Below are 19,102 nucleotides of genomic sequence, written 5' to 3' on the forward strand. Positions count from 1 at the left end.
AATAAATAAAGACATAAAAAGTAAGCCCCTCCTCTTCCTCCACTTCTGCCTTCTCTCTTTCCTCCTCCTCTCCTCCTCCTCCTATTCCTCCTACCCCCCCCCCACTCCTTCCTCTTTCTGTTGGTCATGGAGCTTCAAATCAAGGCCTGGGCCCTGTCTCTGAGCTTTTTTTATTTAAGGATAGTGCTCTACCACTTTGAGCCATACGTCCACTTCTAACTTTCTGGTGATTATTGGAAATAAGCTTCTCACAGGCTGGCTTCTAATAAATCCTCACATCTCAGCCTCCTGAATAGCTAGGATTACAGGTGGTAACTCTTACTTTTAGCAGGTTTTAAGATATCATTATGTTTAGTAATGACTTTCCTGTAGAAAATAGAGATGGCTGGAGTGACAACTCTGCAAAGAGTGCTCAGTTTCTGTGAATGTTCCCTCTGTGACTTTTGATTTATATTTCAAGTCATTAAAATTTTTAAATCAATTTCCTACATATGATGTGATAATGAATCCAAAATGATAACTATTTAGTAGCAAGGCAGAATTATAAGAATTACTGAATGAATAACTGAAAAATTGAAAAAAGTCTTTCTTTGGTGACTTGCTAACTTCTTAGAGTAAAAAATAATAGCTGTTTCCTTTTAATGTTTATGTTAGTTAAAATTGAATTGAATGCCATTCAAAAATAGGCTTAGAACAAGAGGACAGAAATCTCACTGTAATTGCCTCTTTACTTTGTAATAAAAAGTTAATGCTAACACAGATTAAGAAGACTTAATAGAAGTGCCAAAGTGAAAAACAATACACAGGGCAGAATTAAAAGTAGTTTCCACAAAACACTATGCGTTTCACAGGTCGAGGGCTGTGCTGAAACATGGTCTGTACAAGTCATTTAGCTCCTGGTGGGAGGTGTGATATAAAGAAGACTGAGGACCATAGAGATTAAGAAATAAATATTCAACAAATCTCCAACCACCTACTGTGCTCTCTTTAATAGGACTTCCACAGTTGACTATAAGTTTCCCACTGTTTCTCAGCTCAAAGCCCTACAGTAATAGAGGGTAAAAGCATTTCAGTTTAAAAAGGCATTGCATGGTCAAATCATAAGCATGTGGGGTAAACCAAAATTCAGATATTCTTATATGCAACTTATACCTACTGCGTAGAAATGTTAACTTCCACAAAGAAAGGCTAAAAATAAAAATCTAGAGAGAATAGTATTAAATGCATGGTATAATGCTGAACTACATTTATTTTTTTGTCAGTCCTGGGCTTGAGCTCAGGGCCTGAGCACTGTCCTTGGATTTTCCTCAATGCTAGAGCTCTACCACTTGAGCCTCAGCACCATTTCCAGCTTTTTTCTACATATATGGTACCAAGGAATCGAACCTGGGTCTTCGTGCATGCTAGGCAAGCACGCTACCACGAGGCCAAACTCCTGGCCCATGAACTACATTTTGAACAATAACACAATTACTTCAGAAACATTATTGGTCAGTAGGCAAAACAAGTTAGAACTATATCCAATATAAATTCTTTAATTATTCTTGATTACAGTAGATGTATCATGATTGTGTAATAGAATGTCCTTGCCCTTAGGAGATGCAAGAAGAAATATTTGGCTTTACAAATATTTTGAAACTCTACAGTTTCTTCTCAAACAGCTTAGTGAGTACATCAAATACCTGTTCAGATAAAATAGGAACAATTAGAAAATACAAAGTACAGGGTATTCTATTGTTTTTCAACTTTTCTACAAGTGTGAATTATTTTCAAAATATTGAAATATTGAGTTCTGCCATTCATATTATACTCTAGTAATGGATCACCCCGTAGAATTTGAATTTCTTTCACCAGTAAATGAGAAATAATCTGTTACTTCTGTGTCACAGGATAATCATAAGAATCTATAAATTAATGAAATGCTTAGAATGTTGTTTACTTTTTCTAAGATTTAACTATTTCATGTAAAAGTGATTTTTCAATTTTAGCATGTGTTTATTAGTTATGACAGAGGGTGTGTGTGTGTGTGTGTGTGTGTGTGTGTGTGTATGTGTGTGTGTGTGTGTGTGTATGTGTGTGTGTTTGTGTGTTGGTCCTGAATTCTGGCCCCTGTCCTGAGTTTTTTTCTATAAGTAGTGCTCTACCACTTTAGCCACAGTTCTATTTATGGACTTTGGAGATTAATTGGCAATAAGAATTTCATGGACGTTCTTGCTCAAGCTGGCATTGGTTTTGAATGCTATCTTAAGATCTCAACCTCCTGAGTAACTAGGATTATAGGCATAAACCACTTTAGCCTTGGTTTCTTAATTAAAGAATATCTTGGGATTAAATCTGTTCACTGTAACAGGAAATTTTAAAGCAAAATGAAACACAAATGAAAATAAGCCACATGGAAAAGTACATAATCATGTGATAATAGATATTTATTGCAACTTTATGTCCATGATGTCATTATCCTTAAAAACACTCCAATTTCTTGCATTTCAAATAAAAATGAGTCGAGCTTACCATAGACAGTATTCTGCAATCAGTGAAAAACAATTTGGTATAAAAATCTATGTGCTGCAGTGAATTCATTATGGTTTCTTCTAGCTCAGTATACTCACATGCTGCTTCATATATTCAAAACCATCTTGGATTATTTTTCTTTTTCTTTTTGTTGTTTTCTTTATCTGGACATCATACTTTAACCGAAAGGAAAATTTTGGTCAAATATTCATATACCTACATATGTTTTTGTTTTATATATGGCTGAAATTTAATCAGAGAGAGTTACTGGAGCCAATTGTATCACATATTTGAATATATAACTAAATCACCAGACTCATCCCTGAAAAAATTCAGGAGTGATTTATATTTGCTCTTCATCATTGCCTTATTCATTCATCCTCAGTAACCAATATCAAAACTAGAAGCATCAAAAATTACTCATAATTTTATAAAAATGAATTCAGTGATATTTCTTTAAAATGTTAAAATGTTTGTATTTTCGCTTTGTGAAATGGTTGAGAAAACTATTTGATTGAATCTTTTCTTCTGAAACCTTTCTCTTTTTGGCATCAATTAAAGGATGTTAACTATAGCATGATTTTCTTTGGTCCTTTTTTCCCCAACAGCATGACTCTATGCATTATATCTTGACATGATTCTCTTCTCTTTGTTTATTGGAAATCATATCTAATAAGTCTTTCTCAAGATAAGATTAGGGGAGGCTGTCTCCAGACTAAATTTTCCTTCTAAAACCATGTAGAACGTGTACATCACTAGCTTTTTACAAAGCTATACAATGTCTCATCTGCACAGAATCTCTATATAGCTTCTAATACGAAGTGTTATAGATCCTGTACCATCCTCTCCAATTCTCAATCTAAAGTCCAATTATATACAATGTCACCATCTTAATTTCATTTCTGTAAAATGAAATGATTAAAAAGGAAAATAGTAAAAGAGAGACATTATGGCAGTGGAAGAGAAGGATGAGAAGGAAAGCCTTTTGTAACAAGAATGGCAGAAGCTGAACTCTCTTTCCTTCTTTCTGTTTATTTATTCGTGTGTGTGTGTGTGTGTGTGTGTGTGTGTGTGTGTGTGTGTGTATTGATATTGGAGCTTCATTGAAAGCCTTGTACTCTTGCTTGATTTTTCACTCAAGGCTGATGCTCTACTATTTAAGACACATCTCCATTGCTGGCAGTTTGCTGGTTAGTTGGACATAAAAATCTCTTGGACTTTTCTGCCTAGTCTGGCTTTGAAGTGTGATCCTCAGATCTAAACATTCTGAGTAGCTAGGATTAAATTTGAGACACCATCCTGTTCTATCATGTTTCTATATTCCTAACAGAAAATTTAATACAAATAGATATGAACAAATTTCTCTCATAACTAAGGAATATAGAGAAAGAAAGGGGTGGACTATTGAAAAGGAGTGAGCAAAATAGAGTTTATCAAGACAATAGAGCATTGCATCACTTAAGTCGGCTTATTTACTGCTTACTAATAATGAATGCAGTTTAACAGAATAGACTGTACCTTAAAAATAATGTTTAGCTTATTGAGATAAATTGTTCTTTTGAAAAATATTTATTTAGTAAAAACTGATCTGTGTTATCACATAACAGTGCTAATTAATGTTTAAGAATTAGTCTCTTAAGCAGAAACAGCTCCAATATAAAATTTCAATAATACTTTTTAGGCTCATTCTGTTTGATAATGCAAAAATGTTGAGAAAAAATAAATGAAAAATAATTCTCTAATTTTATAAAATCAAATATCTTATGTTCTAGATTATTTCAATATTGGTCAGTCACTTTAAATTGGATTACCTTCAGATTGTGTTTAATTCAAGGCAAGATGATCCTCTATTTACAAATGTAATTTAGTCTCATGATGGCAATCTTGTTAACTATTACCAGAGTAATTGAAATTGATTGGTGTTTACTAAACTCTGTCAATTCTAATCAAATTTAGACACTGCTTTTACACCTTTGACAGACACTCTTACTGCATCATAAAAGGACTTAACTGTCTCAGAGTTTAGGAATTTTTTTCCCTCAGTATTTTTTTCAGACAACAGTGAAAAAAATGAGGATAAAGATTATTATTCCCTTATGAAAAATTTTCTGATTTGGGAATAAGTAGGATCATTAGAGATAAGTCTGAGCAAGAGATTATGTTTTATCCTCAGTGCAAAAAATAACACCTTTGTTTCTCAATCGGATTAATTCCTTTCTAGGTTTTCAATTCTCTACTAGTCACAGAATCTCTGAGTGCCACAAAATATCTTTTATTAGAGACACAATATTACCAGTCTATTTGGAAAGCAGGTTGGAAATACAGCCTGATAGCTCCTGTGCCCTGGCCTGTTGGATTGGCTGACTACTGAAGCTTTCACACATTGCAGTAGGTATACATTCCCACCTTGAGGCTTAGAGCAATATTCTTCCTAATATAAACTAAATGCACCACAGTCATTCGCTCTGAAGAAATTTTACAGTTGTTGGTTAACCTGCTCCCTTATGCCCTACAATATTCATTAGCAGATTTCTCTGTTTATGAGTGATAGTATATGGAAATGGTTATGGGAGGCTAACAGATGTAACCACTGAAATAAATTAGAAAGAAAAGTTCTGTTTGTTACAGATGGCTCCATCAAATATACTTTTTTCTTCCCTTCAGTTTAACATTTAGTTTTCTTTCAACAGAAAACTTTTCTTTACTGACTACGGGAATGTGGCCAAAGTGGAAAGATGTGACACGGATGGGATGAACAGAACAAGGATAATTGATTCCAAGACAGAGCAGCCAGCTGCACTGGCACTAGACCTAGTCAACAAATTGGTTTACTGGGTGGATCTTTACTTGGACTTTGTGGGAGTAGTTGACTATGAAGGAAAAAACAGACATACAATCATTCAAGGCAGACATGTAAGTACAACTTTGTTAGAAAATGCAGCTAAGATAATACAGTGTAGCATAATACTGTGAAGAAGACTAAAGTTTTCTCTGTTGTAAATACCTTACAAAAGCAATCTGCAATGGTTGTAAAACTATTGTATATACAGTTATTTATTTATCTGAAATGGTATTGTTGGAAGAGTGATACTGTAATATTTCCCTGATAGTGGAGATGGCTATTACTCTGCCTCCTGCCTCTATTGAAAACAAACAATAAACATAAAAGACAAAAATCTGTACAAGCAAGAAAGATACATATTAGAATAGGACAGATGTTATTACCTACTTATTAATTTGAATGGTTTATTCACAGGAAACTGAACCATTATCTGCCCATGTGCATTGAAGATATTTTGTTAACAAATATAAATGCCTGCTCATGGAAACATCCTGATTACTTAACAGGCTGGGAAAAGTTCTGTATTCAAATGTGTTTCCTAAAGTGAGAATTCTGTGAAAGTTTCCAAGTACACATCTCCTCCTGTGCTAGGTTTTCCCTTAGTGAAACACATGATTTTGCAAACAATGATCATTAAACACCTAAGAAACTCTCTATGTAGAAATAATCTGTATTCCTTAGTGCTCTTGCTTCAAATTCTAATGTTATGTGAGAGTTGTAGTCCATGAAGCTGAAGTATGTGCATTGTCTTTGTATCTTTTGTGAAACAGGACAAGTCAGTTCAGTAATTATCCCTTAAAGATAATTCCCAATCAACTTGAAGAATGATTGTTTTTCTTCTGGCTCAACCAGTATATACACAAATCTAAATGGTTAGAAAGAACAAACTACACAGTGTTAAAAATGAGATTATTTTTCTCTTGCACTCAACTGCCCCACAAAAACAAAAACACTTTTTCTCTTATATCTAACATGATAATGAGGAAACTTTACATTTAGTTGTACCTAAAAGATTAAACTTTGAATGTTATCATAAATAATTCAAATGATTTACCCATATTTACTTTGAAAATGTCTTTTCAATTTTCTGAAGTTTGGAATTATTCTTTGCCTTCTATCTCACTAACTGCTTTTACTTACTCACTGACCATATTCAGTTTGCCTCTAACTTTTCCAACAGGATATATTCTTTGAAGGATATATTCTTGTGCTGGAGGGAGAATGGTTCATGAATTCCTCTATGGTGCTCCCATTACTGTTAGAGGTAGTTAACAGGGCAGACATCAAAATTCTTATTTTATAGAAAAGAGATCCTTTTTCAGAAGAAAAGCAAGAGGATGTTGAGCAAAATTTAGTTCCTTACTATGCCAATATAGTTTGTGTCATCTTGATTTGCCTACTTTGTCTCTTGCTGCATAGTTGTATATAGATATGAATTGCCATATTTATAAAGAACAATGTGATTCTGCCACAGACATAACTTCCCATTAGAAAAGCCCCACATATGCATGCTATCATTGGCAAACAACAACACAAAGCAGAATGAGGTTATTAGGCTATTTTCCTGACTAATGTCCTCTATGAGGAAATGGCATTCAGAACCAGTGTAAACATACACGCTCACTGTGAAGTAGTTAGTGATCACTTATGGAAAAGGACCATTTGTGTTTTAACACAAATAATGTTCCATGTTAATTCTTTTTATTCCCATTACTAGCAGAGACATAAAAAAACAGGCACAACCTCAAAATAATATGCAAATGGCAATCTTTTAGTCATATCTCACATGCAAAGATCAGGAAGAGAATAATGAACTACATATGGCAGAAATCTATCATATAAAATGTTTTTTTGCTTAAACTATAGATTTGTCAAGCTTTTCTGCTGAAAACTAAAATTTTGTAATCTATTGTATAAGTACTTTTATGACCAAGCCACACAGCCTTGTATTCTCTTAACTCCAAATTTCACTATATAAAAGTTACTCTAAAAATAGTGACAAAAAAATATTTCTCATCAGTATTGCCACAGGAAATCAGTTGAAAAATCCATCATACTCTAGAGAAGAAAAACTATGAACTAAGAATAAGAATATGGAAAGATGATGAGATATGGCACTTTATATCGCATCTATTCAGACAACAGAGTTCAGAAGGCTCATAGATTGAGGCTAACCTGAACCAAAATCCATCAGTCAATATCTCAGTCAATACCTAGGGGTGGTATGCATCTACAATAACTAGGAGTGATATGCAGTGATATTCCACCTACAAGAGAAGCAATCCAGTTTGATTTGAGCATAAATATTAGGCCTGATTCAAAAAATAAACTGAAAGCTAAAGGGGATTGAGTCTGGCTCTAGTGGTAAAGCATGATAAGCAGTGTGTAACTTCCAGTACTACTCCCCAAAGCAAACAAAAATGCTAAGGAGTCTCACAAATAGCCTTTCATCAGAAAATAAGCACAGTCAATTTTCCATCCTGTCCACCACTTCCTTCTCTATTGTCCTGCATCTACATAGAAAGGCAAGCTGTCTGTGACTTTAAGATGTTTATCTCTTTCCACTGGACCTTTGTCAAAGAAAAGTTGTGCTGAGAGTTTAATTCTATAGAGAGTGTATATGTGTACATATATATATATATATATGTCACTATTCTTAAAGAAATCAGCTCCATTTGCCATTAAGTATAATAGACTATGATGACCTACACATACGATCCTTGCTATTTAGAAAAAGAGGTCAAGAGGAAGTGATCAGGAGAATCACTATCCAGGTAATCTATGAAAAATATGTGAACTTTACTTAAAATGAAAATTAAATTGTGCTGGTAGAATAATTGAATAGCAAGAGAAAGGCCCTGAATTTAAATCTCAGTACTGCTTAAATAAACTACTACTATTGCCACTAATGATTGCTGAGACAAACATGGCATTTCAGTTTCACTTGCAATCATTGCGTATGAACATGTATGTATATTTGTTTAATATATTATTTGATTTATTTTTATCATATATTTTACTGTAATTAATAGAAGGGATACAATTATATTTGCCAGGTAGAAGGTGCATTACTTCACACACATTGATATCCCTTCTCATGTTTTAGTGCCCATTTCCCTCCCCCACCCCCTCCCCTCATCCTGATTTCTCCCTTCCCTTTCCTATTTCAAATAAACTAATAAGCATATATACACTATACCAGATAAAAAATATGGAATGCTTCACAAATTTGTGTGTCATCCTTGTGCAGGGGCCATGCTAATCTTCTCTGTATCATTCCAATTTTAGTGTATGTGCTGCCAAACCTAGAACAATATATTATTTTAAAGCCAGAACAAATATTAACTTAAATGTAAGTTATAAAAGAAAATGGACTTTGATCTTAAATAATACATTTTCGAAGCTGATTTTGCTGAGTTCTTCCATAAGCATACCTTGTCTGTAGAGCTTACTTATCCATAAGTATATAAATAAGTAGCCAATAAAATTTCCCAAATTGTACATAAGAGTGACATAGTATATTGCTAAATATCCTTGAGATTTTTCTTCTTATTAGCCTTTGAAAAGTAGACACAAGCATATTTTCTTAATGAAACATCAATAAAATTATTTCTCAGACATTTGCCAGTAATAATATCTAATAATATATTGTTTTCTTCACCAAAGGAAAAATAGTGTTAAATTCGTTGAGAAAAATAGTCATAACATTTTTGTTACTTAATTGCTATGATTATTTCTGTACTAATAAAGTAAAATTGGCTTTTCTTTCAGGTAGAATGTAGCATAATTAAAAAACATACTCAATTTAATTTTCTTTATAGATTAGACATCTTTATGGGATAAGTGTGTTTGAAGACTATTTATATGCAACCAATTCAGATAACTTCAATATCATAAAGATAAATCGTTTTAATGGCACCGATATTCATTCATTAGCTAGAATGGAAAGTGCTCGAGGAATTCGAACCTATCAAAAAAGAACGCAATCAATGGGTAAGCTTTAAGACTTTCTTCATAACCTTCATAATCGTATATTGAATGAAAATACAGTCCTTGTGCTTTTGTGTGGTGTTAAAGTGTGAGTAATAAATTCACTGTTTTGAAGGCAAAATGTGCATGTCCTCTTCATAAAATGGAAGAAAGCTCCTTTCTCAAGTCAGAATGACAAATCGTTTTGTTCCTAGTGAGTCATTTCTACAACCATAGAATTGAAATGATGATTCGATTTAGACTCAGGAAGGAGCTTTCAGTGGGGATGTATGTAGACAGAAAATGCAAATGCTAAGAATTTTTTCTTTTTGTGGTATTATTTTGAGAGACAAATGGCAAATCAAGTGATCTTGCAATCTTTGTGCAGTTTTGATATTGTCACTCTGTTCTCCTGACATAATATCCAAATTACATTGTAAAAATAATTTTCCATAATAAAGATGCAGTATTTCTAATATAATCAAAAATACAAAATAATTCTGTTAATTGTATATTGATATTTTCAACAGCCCAATTTAGGTTCAGTCAGTATATATGTAAAATATGCAAATTAATTACCCCAGAAATTTTTTAATCATCTTTCTATATTTATACTGCAAGTGAGAACTGATCCAGATTTGCTTAAATGTTTATACATGTATGCATATATATTCAATCACGGCTATGTGTTGTCACAAATATGCTTACAGAAAATTCAGTCTTGAATTTCGTAGAGAAACATATCAAGAACTTGATACTATAATTTATCTATTAATTATTCAAAGATATCTACTGTGTACTAAGAATATTCAGTATGTACTAGAAATATACCTGAAAATTAAACAGACAAAATGTTATTTTGACTTTATGAGATTTTTACCATAGTGAAGAGAATGTTAAATAACTATGTAAATTCTGTGTTTTCTTAGAAAGTGGTTAGTATTATACAAATAAAATAAAACAAATAAGGATTTTATGGCCTATCAGGCTGCAAGAATTTTATTTTGTCTGGAGAAATTCTTGAAAACATAAAAGTCAGTGAAGACTTTAATTGCTTGAAGATATCACCTGATTATTTCTGGAGTAAGAGTGTCTATAGGCATGGGAAGCACAAAGATCATGAGGAACAAGCATGCTTATATGTTAAAAGAGTCGCCATGGGGCTTATATAGATGGATCAGAATGACTATAGGACGGAGAAATAAGAGATGAAGTTGGAGAAATAAACCTTAACAAACAGGGCTCTGTGGACCACAGTTCAGACTTCACTTATCCTTTTAATGAGGTGAGAATCTTCAGGAAGCATCAGGCAGAGTAGTCTCATGATCTGATACTTCTGGAGAATAAATATGACTGCAGAACTTACAGTAAACTATGGGTAGATCAGGATGAAAGATTTGAATTGTGGTAAAACAGTAGTTGTAAAAGCAATAAAAAAATTAAAGTCAAGACAGATGAAAGTGAAATTCAAATGAAGAAAATAACAGTTCAAAGCCAGCCTTGGCATGGAAATCTGTGAAATTTATCTCTAATTGACAATTAACCATCAGAAAACCAGAAGCGGCACTGTGGCTTAAGTGGTAGAGGCTAGCCAGCTTTGAGCTGAAAAGCTCTGGGTCAGCGCATATGTTCAGAGTTAAAGCTCCTTGACAAACAACAACAAAAAGAAGAAGGAGGAGGAGGAAGTGGGGGAGGAGGAGGAGGAAGAGGAGGAGGAAGAGGAGGAGGAGGAGGAGGAGGAGGAGGAGGAGGAGGAGGAGGAGGAGGAAGAAGAGAAAGAAGATGAAGAGGAGGAAGAGAAAGAAGATGAAGAGGAGGAAGAGGAAGAAGAGGAAGAGGAAAGAGAAGGAGGAGAAGGAGAAAGAGGGGAAGGGGAAGGGGAAGAGAAGGAGAGGAAGAAGAAGAGGAAGAGGAAGAGGAAGAGGAAGAAGAAGAAGAAGAAGAAGAAGAAGAAGAAGAAGAAGAAGAAGAAGAAGAAGAAGAAGAAGAAGAAGAGGAGGGAGATGAGGAGGAGGGAGAGGGGGAGAAGGAGGAAAGGGAGGAGAAGGCGGAAGTGGAGGACTCTTTTATTCTCTTCATGCTTTTGTTTTCCTGTTATCTGTTTGTTTTGTTCTGTTTGTTTCCTTTTCATTTTTAAATGTAGATGGTCTTTACAAAGAATGTACTCATTTATTTTTTTTTTATTCTTGGGGTTCTGTATAGAAGGGTTATAGTTACATTCATCAGGTAGTGGGTAGGTTACTTCTTGAACATTGTTACCCCTTTCCCTTCCCCCACCCCTTTCACTCACCTTGTTTTTCCCTTATTTATTGTCAAATAAACAAATAAAGGTATATACAACACACCAGGTACCACAGTCAGATACAACAACAATATGAAATAAACCTTAAGGAAAAAATAAAAGAAATAGCTTCACATGGTACATTAAGAACACCAATCACAAAAATAAACCCCTTGTATATCCTGGAAATTATTTGGCTTAGTCTCATCTTGTGCGGACATATGTACATAGCTTTTGAGCTATTTTGATCCTCTGTTAGGAGAAACCCAAACCTCTATACCATCTCAAGGTAGACACTCTTTAAACCTATTCCTACTCCTTAATTTCATAGTGCAAAATTCCATTTTCAGAACATTAATAACACACACACATACTGACAAAGACACACACTTGCAAAAATGGCCATAGAATTCAAAATTTAAAAGTATGTTTTGCATTAATTATCAACAGATTAGAAGAAATGATTTAATTTAAATTCGTCCAGTTTAGGAGCTCAGTGATATCTGGTTGAAAAGGAAATGTTTTAACTACTTAAAGTGGAATTTTTTCCCTGTAATATTTTATGTATTTTCTTTAACCTCCTGTGATATACAATTTAAATAAATAGAAGATGTAGATACAAAACATCCTGATACATTCATTTTATTTGCCTGTGAACAGTTTAAATTAATATACATACATTTTATTTCACAGAATATTATTTTTAATATAGCCTTAGGAGGAGTTCAAAAAATATCTACCTTTACTCTGTCATTGCTGTTGTTTTGTTGTTGTTGCTGCTGTTGTTTTTTTTCCAATTTGATAACACTACTAAATGCTTGAGCTTATAAATTTTGCAAAGATTCCCTGATCTTACATTGTGAAAGTTTTGACAAGCTGATGCACATATTTAGTCCTTGGAGAATTTAAAATGTGCTGTTTTTTATTATTATTATTTGTTGTAGTCAGAAGCCATGCATGTGAAGCTGATCCATATGGATTTCCAGGGGGATGTTCACACATCTGTCTGCTCAGCAACAGCTACAAAACACGGACCTGTCGCTGCAGGACTGGCTTCAATCTCGGTAGTGATGGCAGGTCATGTAAAAGTATGTTGCTAAAATCCAATGTTTTTCTGGCAGCTATAACTTCTGCATAGGATATTTTGTATTACTTAGCAACACCAATGTCATTAATTGCATGAGATTTAATCAAGTGAAATTTTTCTGCAACTATTTATGAGAGTGTTTTTGTTGTAGTTGTTGTTTCTGCTTCACCCCCCCTCCACCTCCACTCAAACTACCATCTCGCTTTCTTTTCAAATAACATGTATAGGAAATTGATCAGGTTGTAGTGTTACTAGATTTAGCTGACTCTGCTTTTGGAATAATTTTAGGAGTATTCTTTTTAAAACTTCTTAACTAGAGCTTTGGAATCAATGAATTATATTCATTGATTAACCAGATGTCTCTCACCTCAATCAATATGCTCTTTTTAGAATTATTTGGTTCAACAGAAATTCACAAATAACAAGGCTTCCCTTTACACAGAACCACTGGGACTGAAACATACTTCATAATGCAGTATTTCCTAGAATAATAAAATAAAATAAAACATCAGTTCCCTTCAAAAATTTCATGAAGAGTTTTATAAAATACACATCTGTCAGATATATATTTGTTTCTGAAATGTCAATAGTTTATTTAGTCTTTAAATAATATCTTTAAATATTTTTAAAAAGCTTTACAATTTAATATGTGAACCAAAATTACTTGCTTGGGACCTTCATAATTCAATATAGTCAAATGGCAATGATAAAATGATATCTTTGTGGGCACTTTTGGTCTTTGTCTCCCAAATACCATTTCTTTCAATATGCGTCAGAGGCATGAACTCAAGTCCTTGTCCTCTTACTTTGCTTTTTTATTCAAAGCTGGCATTCCACCATGCTGGCATTGACCCACTCCCATTTCTGCTTTCTTTTGTCTTTTGTTTCTGTTTTTTTTTTCTGGTTAATAAAATTTGTGCAACTTAAGTTGGCTTTGAACTATGTTCCTCATATCTCAGCCTCCTGAGTAACTAGGATTAGACACATATACCATTTTTTAATGGTGATGCTGAACTGTGATAGGACATAGGCATGTTGCACTTAGTTTGCATTGTGATTATTTTTTCCCATTCTCAGGGCTTAAACTCAGGTCCTGGGCACTGTCCTTGAACTTTCTCAAGACTAGGGCTCTACCACTTAAGCCACAGCAGCATTTCAGGCTCTTTCTATACATGTGCATAGGCACATGGGAGGATACCATTTAAAGTACAAATGTAGCACACAAATCATTCTATAAAATTTAAGGAAAAATGAATTTAAATGCAAATATGTGCTTACAAAATCATCAGAAATTCTGGAGAAGTAGCTTCTCCGTTGGTTCTTCTCAAACCACTGTCAAAGTAACCTGGCTAAAAGCTAGCTTTATCCAAAGATAAGGAAATAAGTTGTTTGAAAACCACATGGTTGTAGCTGGAATCCATGAATTAGAAAGTGGATACCACAGCTATTAGCGCCATAATTATGTTCATGCACAATTTATAGAACTGATTGCACATGTTCATGGCCTGGGTGGAGACAATAGTGCAAAAGCTCAGTTGTACTTGATTTGGAAGTTATGAAACCTGTTCATTAGAATGTCTCAGTTCCATAACCACAAATTTTGCTTTGGTCAGGGTACCTCTCTGGTCTTTGTTTTTTTTTTTGCCATTATTACAACTCATTTTTGTGTTTTGGTTTAGAACAGTTAAATGAAAATAATAACAATAATTTGAACCTGTAATTTTAACCAAAACAGGATATGAAATACCAGAATATCTCATTTTTCATTCCTATATTTACATTACAAAGATTCCATTTTATATTTTATGATAATAATTTTGTTTTTTTATTTTGTTTTAATCAAAATTTATGTAGCGGTCAGTATTAACTATTTTAGTATATTTTTATTCTAATTAATAGAAGGGTTACATTACATTCGCCAGATAGTGAATTACTTAACAATAATTGCTACCCTTTCTCATGTTTTTGTCCCCATTTCCCTCCCTCACCCCTGCTACTCATCACGTTTCCCTCCCAATTTTGAAAGAAAATAAATTAAAAGAAAGCATGTGAGCCAGGTATTGGTGTAATCCTCATGACTCCAACGGCTGAGATCTGAGGCTAGCAGTTCAAAGCCAGCCAGATCTGGAAAGGTGCTTATCTCCAATTACACACCAAAACAGCCAGAAGTAGAGCTATGGTTCTACTGGCAAGGAAGTGGCCTTGAGAAAACAAAACAAAACAAACGAACAAAAAAAAGATGGCTCTGAAAACTTAGGTTCAGACCCTAGAACTGTCACAATACAAAAGACCAAAGAAAAAAAGGAAAAGAAAGGAAGGAAGGAAGACAGGAAGAAAGAAAAGGAAACAATATCAATTATCAATATAGTTAATTTTGAGGCATTAGGTTTGCGTGAATAATGATCTTTTAAATTTTTTTCATATATTTTTTATTGTAATTAATAGAAGGGTTCCATGATATTTTGCAGATAGAAGGTGTATTAATTCACATACATTGATACCTTTTCACATGTCTTGGTCCCCATATCCCTCCCCCGCACCCCCACCCCTCATCTTGTTTTCTCCCCTTCCCTATCCCATTTCAAATAACCAAATACAAATATATCCTATATATCAGGTAACAAAGTGAGATACTATAACAATGTGAGATAACCAAGGGACAGCAAAAGAGATGAGAGATAACATAGTACCTTAAGAACAACAACCATTCATTGTATGGCTTATGTTTCTATATCCTAAAGATCCTTTCAATTAGCGTCCTACTATATGGCCTTTTGTATCAAGGTTTTGCTCTATTGCAAATCTCTGCTAGGAGAGCACAAGGTTTCTACTGATTATGACAAGTGAGGGAAACCATTGAGCCTAATTTCCTTTGAGTCTGGCTTACTTCACTTAATATGATGTTTTCTAAGTCTTTCCATTTCCTAACAAATGGGGCAATGTCATTCTTTCTGACAGCAGCATAGAATTCCATTGTGTACAAATACCACATCTTGTCGATCCACTCATCAACTGAGGAACATCTAGGTTGGTTCCATATCTTTGCTATGGTAAATAGTGCTGCAATGAACATTGTTTTGCTAGTGGATTTAGTATGTCCTTGTTTCTGGATGACTGGGTAAATGCCAAGTGGTGGAATTGCTGGGTCATAGGAGAGCTCTATGTTTAGCCTTTTGAGGCACTGCCATACTGCTTTCCATAGTGGTAGAACGAGTTTGCACTCCCACCAACAGTGTAGTAGTGATCCCTCCTGGCCAAGGCCATATAGTATGATGCTAAATGAAAGGACCTCTAGGATATAGACACAAAAGCCATACAATGAATGATTGTTGTCCTTAATGTACTATGTTATCTCTCATCTCTTTTGCTGTCCCTTGGTTATCTCATATTGTTACAGTATCTCACTTTGTTATCTGATATATTGAATTTTTTTATATTTGGTTATTTGAAATTTGATAGGGAAGGGGAGAAAACCAAGATGGGGGGGTAAGGTGAGGGGAGGGTAATGGGTACCAAGACATGTGAAAGGGTATCAATGTATGTGAATTAATGCACCTTCTATCTGGCAAATATCATGTAACCCTTCTATTAATTACAATAAAGTATATGAAAAAAGTATAATGAATTATAAAATTAAATGTGCTAGATGTGTTAATAAATACCATTTCACAAGTTACAAGTTATCCAATGATCTGTCACATTTTCACTATACAATTACAGACAAAAGAATAATTAACTGAATATAGCTTTTCCACTGAAGTGATTTCTGTTTTAATTAAAGTATTGCAACTAGCTCACTCTTCTTTTATGAAGACACATCTGAGGTATTTTAGAGTTTAATGTTCAGTATTGAATTGAACAAATTTAATTGTGTCAGTTAATTAAATGATGAAATGCTATATAAGAAGATTAGATGACATGAGATGTTTATATTTTTAATCTTCATTCTGTAGGACCAAAGAATGAACTGTTCCTCTTTTATGGGAAAGGGCGCCCAGGAATTGTTAGAGGAATGGACTTGAATACCAAGATTGCTGATGAATACATGGTCCCCATAGAAAACCTGGTAAACCCTCGAGCTTTAGATTTTCATGCAGAAACCAATTATATCTACTTTGCTGACACCACTAGTTTCCTAATTGGCCGGCAGAAGATAGATGGCACAGAGCGTGAAACCATTCTGAAAGATGGTAAGTGACACTGTGACATTAACATCAAATTGCTCAGAGATAAAAGACTTTAAACTGATCAATGCAACAGATGTCAGACTAGCATTGTCGATCTCAAGTTTTCCTCATTGAATCAGAAATGTTTCCTGATTATGTTTTCTCAGTAACAACGTTTTCCATTCTTTCTACATACTGAAATATTAAAAAGTTTCATGGTAAAACTGAATTCACAATTGGCCAAGGCATTTAAAATAGTATATGAATTAAAGTAAGCTAATCAACCTCTTCTGGATAAATATTAATTACAACAATGTATTTATAATGGTTATCAGACCTGTAGGACTTGATACCCATTAGAATATTTGTTGTGTCACTGAAGGGGCATTAAAATATCACTGCCTCCTGTTTTTGAAATGATTGCAATAGGATTTCTAGTCTTGTCATTGAAACATATATAAGTTATTTCTTTTTATTTAATTGCTACAATATCTTAGCATGGATTTTAATAAATGGCAGTATCATCAGGCTTTGTAAAGAAGTACAAACATTTTTATTAAATAGTTTATTAACATTGATTTTTACATCATATTTCAAATGTCACATTTAACAAACAAATATTCAAGAAGGGAATCTCTATATACAATCACTTGCATATAGATTTTAGAAAACAATTAAAATTAAGCTGAGTATTTGTATGTCATAGATTCATATTAATATATGTAATAAAACATGTCTATAGAGTATATAGCTCACCATAGATTTTATCTATGTGGTTATATTTATAGCTTATGCTCATTTATGCTTTAAATCAAACCTTTAAGATAAAAATGTATACTCTCCATGAGTCGCAAATGAAGCCTTGAAATAAAAACTTCTCCAGTTTTTGTCTTTTCTTTAGGGGGTTGGAGAATGTAGCTAACTGATTAAGGCAATACAAATCTACCATGGTCTAACATTTTCAAGGAATGTCTAATTAAAGCTAAGAGTTTTCCTTCAAATTGTCTGTGACAGTATCTCTGGCTATAATCCTCTGAGACATAATAGCAAATTGCCAGATAATGGTCTTGCACATTCTTGAGCATTTGGATTATTCTTATTTTAATCCAGACACTTTTTCAAGGAAGGCTATTGTACAAAGTTCTTGGTTTTCTTTTTTTAAAAAAAGATCCTGTCTTTGCTGTGACTGAAAGTTTCAACTAGAAATCATGCCTTTAATGACAGTATTTTTGTCAGTGTACGTCTTCGGTCTCCACTTCAGTCACAAAGATCAGTGCTAACAGTTATGCAATTTCCAGGTATAGCTGTACAGAGCTGCCTTAACCAGCATGAATGTTAGGGGAAATTTTGCACATTTTCACACAGAAATGTAATTAATATCTAATGTTCTTATACCAGAGACAGCTGTCTGTTTCTTTTTGTTCTTTTTTACTTTCCACTCAGAACTATCCTGTATGTTACAATAGCCACATTCTATGAGGAAATGAAGGATTACATTGTTAAATGACATCTCATGACTTTTGAAATCAGGATAGAATAAATATTCTGTGTGTTTTCACTTCTTTATCAACAAGTGTTTATGATCTTTTTTAAACAAAAAAATGGTTCTCTACAAAATAAAATAATGTAGTAATTGAGGGCCATGAATAAGAAGGGAAATGGCTGCATAAAATTCTGAAAGAGTTAAGAAAGAAGAAAATATTTTGATCTACAGTATAATGTGAATGAAGTCATACAATAGCAATATCAATCCAATAGTGACTGAATACAATGCTTATTTTAGCAATCATTTTTTAATCTTGTTTGATGTGCTAAATCAACAGGATTGTAAGTTCAACATTTAAAACCAGTTTCAATTCTCAGAGAACTTCAATTACCTGTTCATCTGAAGTGTAGTCATTGCTTTAGAAGAATAAAATAAGGTCTATATAAAGTAAGTTTTATATCTTTGGGATTCTTGTTCAAGACTCTTGCTTTGTTGTCAATAACTTTAACAGTAAGAAAAAATTTACTGTTCAATTTAATGTTTCATGTACTCCATTAGAGAATTATTTGCTTTTATTTTTATTTTTAATTTTAGCATAAAGGTGATGTACAAAGGTGTTATAGTTATATAAGTAAGGCCATGAGTATATTTCTATCAGAAAAATTGTTACACTCTCCCTCATTTTCTCCCATTTCCCCTTTCCTCAAATTGTACAGTTCATTTTCAACATATTTCTAAGGAATATTACTGTAGAATTGAT

General features: G+C 33.5%; 1 protein-coding gene, 1 long non-coding RNA gene and 1 other non-coding gene across 3 annotated transcripts in view; 1 reads left to right on the top strand and 2 right to left on the bottom strand.

Moving 5' to 3' along the window:
- Lrp1b (LDL receptor related protein 1B) overlaps window positions 1–19,102 on the top strand; it is a 1,652,823-nt gene that overhangs the window by 956,208 nt on the left and 677,513 nt on the right. Inside the window, exons 8-11 of the mRNA XM_090342868.1 lie at window positions 5,202–5,424; window positions 9,175–9,346; window positions 12,548–12,691; window positions 16,644–16,880. Coding sequence (XP_090198994.1) covers window positions 5,202–5,424; window positions 9,175–9,346; window positions 12,548–12,691; window positions 16,644–16,880 — 776 coding nt within the window. The remainder of the gene's footprint in view (window positions 1–5,201; window positions 5,425–9,174; window positions 9,347–12,547; window positions 12,692–16,643; window positions 16,881–19,102) is intronic.
- Window positions 1–19,102, bottom strand: part of LOC150056422 (uncharacterized) — a 131,484-nt gene that overhangs the window by 19,423 nt on the left and 92,959 nt on the right. The window lies entirely within an intron of this gene.
- LOC150056423 (U6 spliceosomal RNA) lies at window positions 8,559–8,665 on the bottom strand. The gene has a single exon (XR_016537344.1). It is a non-coding gene; the product is annotated as a U6 spliceosomal RNA (small nuclear RNA).

The sequence above is a fragment of the Megascapheus bottae genome, chromosome 12, assembly GCF_031878675.1.
Source record: "Megascapheus bottae isolate mThoBot1 chromosome 12, mThoBot2.hap1, whole genome shotgun sequence".
NCBI classification, from domain to species: Eukaryota; Metazoa; Chordata; class Mammalia; order Rodentia; family Geomyidae; genus Megascapheus; species Megascapheus bottae.